This window comes from Typha latifolia, chromosome 8 (assembly GCF_019914945.1).
Source record: "Typha latifolia isolate L0001 chromosome 8, TyphaL0001v2, whole genome shotgun sequence".
Classification (NCBI taxonomy): domain Eukaryota; kingdom Viridiplantae; phylum Streptophyta; class Magnoliopsida; order Poales; family Typhaceae; genus Typha; species Typha latifolia.
The window spans coordinates 3,873,471-3,879,071 of record NC_133093.1 but is presented as its reverse complement, the minus strand read 5'-3'; the positions used below and the strand labels follow the sequence as shown (position 1 = coordinate 3,879,071).

Genomic DNA, 5,601 nt, shown 5'->3' with positions numbered 1-5,601 from the left:
AAACAAGCCTCCTTTTGACACATTGGGTGTTGCAATACAATAAACTAGAGAAATAACAGATTGGGATTTGAATAAAGTAGAGGGATATTAGTTTGGATAGATATGGATAAAAAAATATATGTAACTATTCAAACCACATAATTCTCACGTGTGAAATGTTGATTGCAAGTACTGAACTTATTTAGGCATTAAATTTGACGAATAAGTTTACTCTGTGTGTGCATGTATACCCTTAAAAAATTGCTTATTTGCTATTATACCTAACTAAAGTTGTTATTTGCATATGTACCCTTCGAAAAAATATTTTCCCTCAATTACTTTATTATAAAAGACAAAAATATCTTTAACTAAGATATATATATATATATATATATATATATATATATATGTATATATGTAATTATAACTTTAGAAAAGTACACAAACAAAAAATATAATTTCAAAGGATTATATGCAAAGAGAAAACTCTAATGCAAAATGTAAGTTTTTTATCCACACGCTAATAACTAATTTTGTTGGATTCTTTTGTAATTTAATTGTATTTAGTTTTTTTTATTTGCAATAATAAACTCTAGCATGGTATATAGATATAAATTATTTATATTTTATTATAATAAAATATGTATTGACTATATAAAATATATACACAGTTTTATATAATTAAATTATAAAAGTCCCTAATGCCAAAAGACTTCACAATGCCAAAAGACTAGCCTTCCTTTTTTTGGAATACCAAGACCACCATTCATTCCGCTCGTTGTGTTCAACCCTACTGCAGTTCACACCTTTTCACAAAACCAGAAGGATCCCTTTTCTTTTATCTTTCCTTCTCCAAAAACAGATGCTTTGAATAAAGAATTTTAGATTTCACTTGGATGTTGGTCAAGAAAAGGACTTGTAATTTTCTAACAGCAAGAAGGTAGGCAATCATAGAGGGGGAATTGATACCCTGGGGAGGCCATAAAATGATAAAAGGTGGGAAAAGTTTTTGGTGGCCTTAGTAGGTGTATGTTTTTGTCCATTTATGCCAACCCATTTGTAACAAAGCATTTTGAATCCATGCAAGTTGTTATCCATACTATTCAGTGATGTATACTCATTTATATTAGGCACTATTAGATACATGCAAATATCCCTTTTCATTTGTATCCTTTACAAAATTTCATGGTAAATTACATTGATTCGCAAAACGGCCATCATCGGTATCCCTTTTCTGGTCCTACTGGTCGGTGATAAAAGATAATTATGCGTCCTACTGATCCGTGATAATAGATAATTATGAGCTTCAATATCAGATTGATATTTAAAATTATACTATAATATCTTACATGCATAGTTTGGATCCGTGGTGGCATATTTTATAGAATAATTAGCCTAGTCATCTAATTTATCTATTAATAATTTTGTCTAAGTTATGATTAGCTTAAAATATAGAGACAAAGAAAGAAGAAAAGATTTTTGTATTAAGTTATTTCTCTCAAATAAAACTTTATGGTCATTTAAATTAAAAGCCAAAATAGTACGTAAATTTGTAATATCATCTTTTTAATGTTCTAAATACCTAATTTGGTTCAATCGGCTCTAGTAGATTGTTATGCTAAGAGTTTAGAGATTGTTTGTTACTTTCTTCTCTTGAGGGTTTCTTTTGCCATGGACAGCTTTTCTCCTCTCCCTGCCATAGATATAGTGGCTAGGTGAGGGGAAGAGGTTCTCCCCTTTTTGCATCGCCACTTTTGTTCGCGGTACTGTCTCCCTCTCAACCTATTGTCTTCAACGGCTTTCTATAGGTTGTGAGGGAGTGCTGAGTCTATGAGGATAAGAGAAGATACGAGGACTATTTCCTTCACCCACCTATTTTATCATTTTTTTGTCTTTTTGTCTTTATTTAAATATAAATTAAAACCAAAATGGAGTAAATTTGCAAAATGTAAATTATCTTCTTTGGGACAAATGACCAAAATTTATATAGATGTATTGTTTGAAAATGGAGTAACCGGCCTTGTTTGAAAATTTTTTTACTAAAAGAGTTCATCACTCAAACTTAATACCAAAAGAGGTCTATTGTACTATAGCCTACGTAAAACGCTTAAGTAATTAGTGTTTTATGTTCGAGTTTAAACACAGTGTTTTACCTTTAGATTTGACTTAATCAAATTAAACTCATACTTAAACTATGGGCTATTCTTGATAAAATCGCTTAAGAGTTATGTATTTTTAAAAAAAACACTTAATTGTTAAGCGATTTTTCACTTAAAACGCTGACGAGTAAAGCATTTCAATTGAATGCAAATGCCTAACTGGTGAGCGTTTCAATAAAATGCTTAATAAATAAGTATTTTTCTATAATAATTTGAAATCAAAATTGAAACTGAAACAATCTGTCGTTTGCAATTACTGAAATGAAATACTGAAATAGTTACAAGTTAGTGAAAGAAGAGAAGAGGGTAAGAGAATGGTTATGGGTCAGTGAAAGAAGAGAGAGAGAGAATGGTAGATAAGGTAATTGGTTGTGTTAGGGTTTGTGAAGGAAGAGGGAAGAGTGGAATGGTTGTCGAGTTTTTAGATGGCTCAGCGATGGTTTTGCGAAAACCAAATTTCAAAGAACCGAAATAGGAAAGGAAGAAGAAGATAGGGGATAGTTTTATTAGTTGACCAAAACGCTATCTAGTACAATATTTTACATAAAAAACTGACTACTACAACGTTTTATTAGAGAATGAAAACGCTACCTGGTTCAGCATTTTAGGTTTTGCATGCTGAACCTGATAGTTGGTCGCAAAAGTAGTCGCTGCGGGCTTAAGAAAAGCCTGAGCAAAACTCAAATAAGATTAGCGTTTTAGTCTTGAACACGTGGTACAGATTAGTGTTATAGTCTTAAGGATCAACCCATGCGATACAAAACTTTTTTCTTAATGAAAAACTAGAAGTTAACTTTGAAGAAAACTGCTAAAATGTTTAGCTTGTTAGACTAGAAAGGAAATGCATTGCGGTTAAGCATTTTTTTATAGGGCTATAGTGCAGTAAATCACTTTTGATATTAAGTTTGAACGACACTCTTTTGGTAAAAATAATTTCAAGGAGGGCTAGTTTGGTCAAAAATCCTATGTATATGTATATTGTAACTATTGCCTGCTCAATGCTTAATAAAAAAAAAACCAAAACAAAGAAAGAAATGATTGTGCTTCGTACTAGCATTGTCTACAAATATTAAACATAAGTCTGCAGTCACAGATCAATATGTCTGTACATATAATTCATTTCTTGAATGGAGATATTTTGGGCTGCAAAGAAGACCAAGATTTCCCACAGCAATCAAAAGAAAAATATATACAAATCACAAAGGAGAGTTGCAGCTTTAAATCTCCTTACCAAAACTCAGAGAAAGGTAGAAAGGAAAACGACTCTAGAAGTAGAGTAGAAGAAAAACGGAGGAGGAAAAGAAAAGAGAAAAAGAAAAAAAAAAAAGAAAAAGAAAAATCTAACCTTTTAGATCTCCAACTATTTCAGCTACTATTTATTTCCAGACCCCCCAAACCCTTTCCCCAATGAAACTCACAAATTTCCTCACTGTGCTTTTATCGCATCCATCACTATTCCCATCTTCCTCCACCACATCATCATCATCATCATCATCATCATCATTGTCATCATCATCATCGGCACGATCCATCACTAATATCCCCTTCTTTTCCTCTTCCACCTCCGCCGCCACCGCCTCATCCCCATCGCTTCTTCCGCGGCGTCCCCGGCGGTTGCTCTTCTTGCGGCGCTCGCCGGCTAGGAGTCCCCCCTCCTCGACGGCGTCGATGATGCGGTGGATGACGTAGCGGTTGGGCGACGCGTCCCACCGTGCCCAAAAGCTCTTGTAGCACCCGAAGCACCCGCAGCCGAGCTCGGGCGAGTGGGCCCCGCGACGTCGCCTTTCTGCGCCGCCGGAGAGGAGGTAGGCGAGGACTTCTTGCTCCTCCGCCATCAGCGCCGCCGCTAAGGCAAGCACCGCCACTGGGAGGGGCACCGGAGGAGGTGTTGGGGTCGGGTGGACCCGCTTGCCTTTCCCGTTGTAGAGCTTCTTCATTTGCCTCGGTTGGTGGTGTCAGCTCACCAGATGTTCGAAGAAATGCCTGAGAGAGTACGAGTTGGTACAAATATGAACTTCACAGTCTCTGGTTGGTGAGGGATTGCGAACGGCCGGTAGGTGGGGGATTGGACTTCACAATTTCTGGTGTTTGGCGACGGGATGCTGCGCTTTCTCTTCTTTCGGTGTGGGCCGTGGCGTTGGAATAAGAGAAGGTTGGAGGGGTCCGAGGCGTATACATATAGAATTTCAGGGAAAGGTATTGAATAAGTCAATCTATGTTTTCAACCTTTCTATTCTCAAAAAAAATGTTACGATATAGTTTTACAAATTTGCCCTTATCATTGTTACTATAGTATATTGTTTAAAATATTATAATTGATATTGAAATCTTTGAACTATTTCATAATCTTTATTACGAAGGATTTATGCTTCATTTTGAAGGATTATTTATGGAAATGTTTATAAAAGGCTAAGATTAAAATTAACAAATGTACCTAAATGACAAGATATCCTTAGATTTGGTTTTATGAAAAAAAATGAGATACTTGGATTGTATCTAAATAGTTTGGAACTATTTCAAGTAATTTATAGGACAATTAGAGAATAGTTACATTTTTTACTACGATGAAACGATCATTTTTAAAAAGCATAGTGATTTCAATTATAATTATGATACTTAAAAGAATGTAGCGGTGATTACAAAAATTAGACATCGTGTTGGACAATAATTTTATTAAAATAATACATGCTATTTGATATTTCGTAGTTTTCAAGAATTACTCCATGTATGAGTATTAATTTATAATACCAACACGAAGAAATTTGCAGAACTTCGAATTTGAAAGCTAAGCCTAGGGAGTTTATGTTCTCGAAACAATTAGTTGATGTCTTGATTTGTACTAAATTCATATACAAATAATATCTAGTTGGTCGTTTTACCCAAATTGAGATATGAATCCACAACGCGTTTCCACTGCCTTCAATATTTCTATGAATGGGTCAAATTGTACGGGTTGATAACGTACGTAATTAGATTAGGTATGAATATGACGTCTTGTGATCTTTAGTATTAACTTTGATAAGTTATAATTTTTTAGATATGATATGGCCTAGAATTATCTTGTTTTGACGTAAGAAGAATCGTGCACGCTGACATGCCTTATGTTAAGTCTTTTTGTTTCTCAGGCAGACTCAATTGGCAAGAATTAATTCATTAACATCCAAAAATTATAATAAGACAGCCTGATATATAAAAGAGAGAGAATATTCATATGATAATGAATAAGTTTAGGCTTGAATAAGTTTTTTTTGAATTAGACTTGGCCTGAAATTTACTTTATTATGCTTAACAAAGTTGGTAAAGAACAAACTTAGGAAATAATAAATATTCATATGATACGGTGAAATGTAATAAAGGGAAAATAGAAGATATTTTTGATAAATTTGTTTAATCTTATATTAAGAGGGGAAATGTCGTGGGTCTTTTATAGTGTCCTTACAAATGTGCCCAACGGGTAGGATAT

General features: G+C 34.2%; 1 protein-coding gene across 1 annotated transcript; it reads right to left on the bottom strand.

Annotated features, from left to right (window-relative positions):
• Positions 1 to 3,238: 3,238 nt before the first annotated feature.
• LOC140793910 (uncharacterized) lies at positions 3,239 to 4,378 on the bottom strand. Its single transcript, XM_073145682.1, has one exon. It carries the CDS (start codon positions 4,073 to 4,075, stop codon positions 3,515 to 3,517), a length of 561 nt encoding a protein of 186 aa, XP_073001783.1. The 5' UTR covers positions 4,076 to 4,378; the 3' UTR covers positions 3,239 to 3,514.
• Positions 4,379 to 5,601: the final 1,223 nt, after the last annotated feature.

Coding starts and splice junctions, on each gene's coding strand:
- LOC140793910 (XM_073145682.1), bottom strand. CDS start 4,075: ATGAAGAAGCTCTACAACGGGAAAGGCAAGCGGGTCCACCCGACCCCA.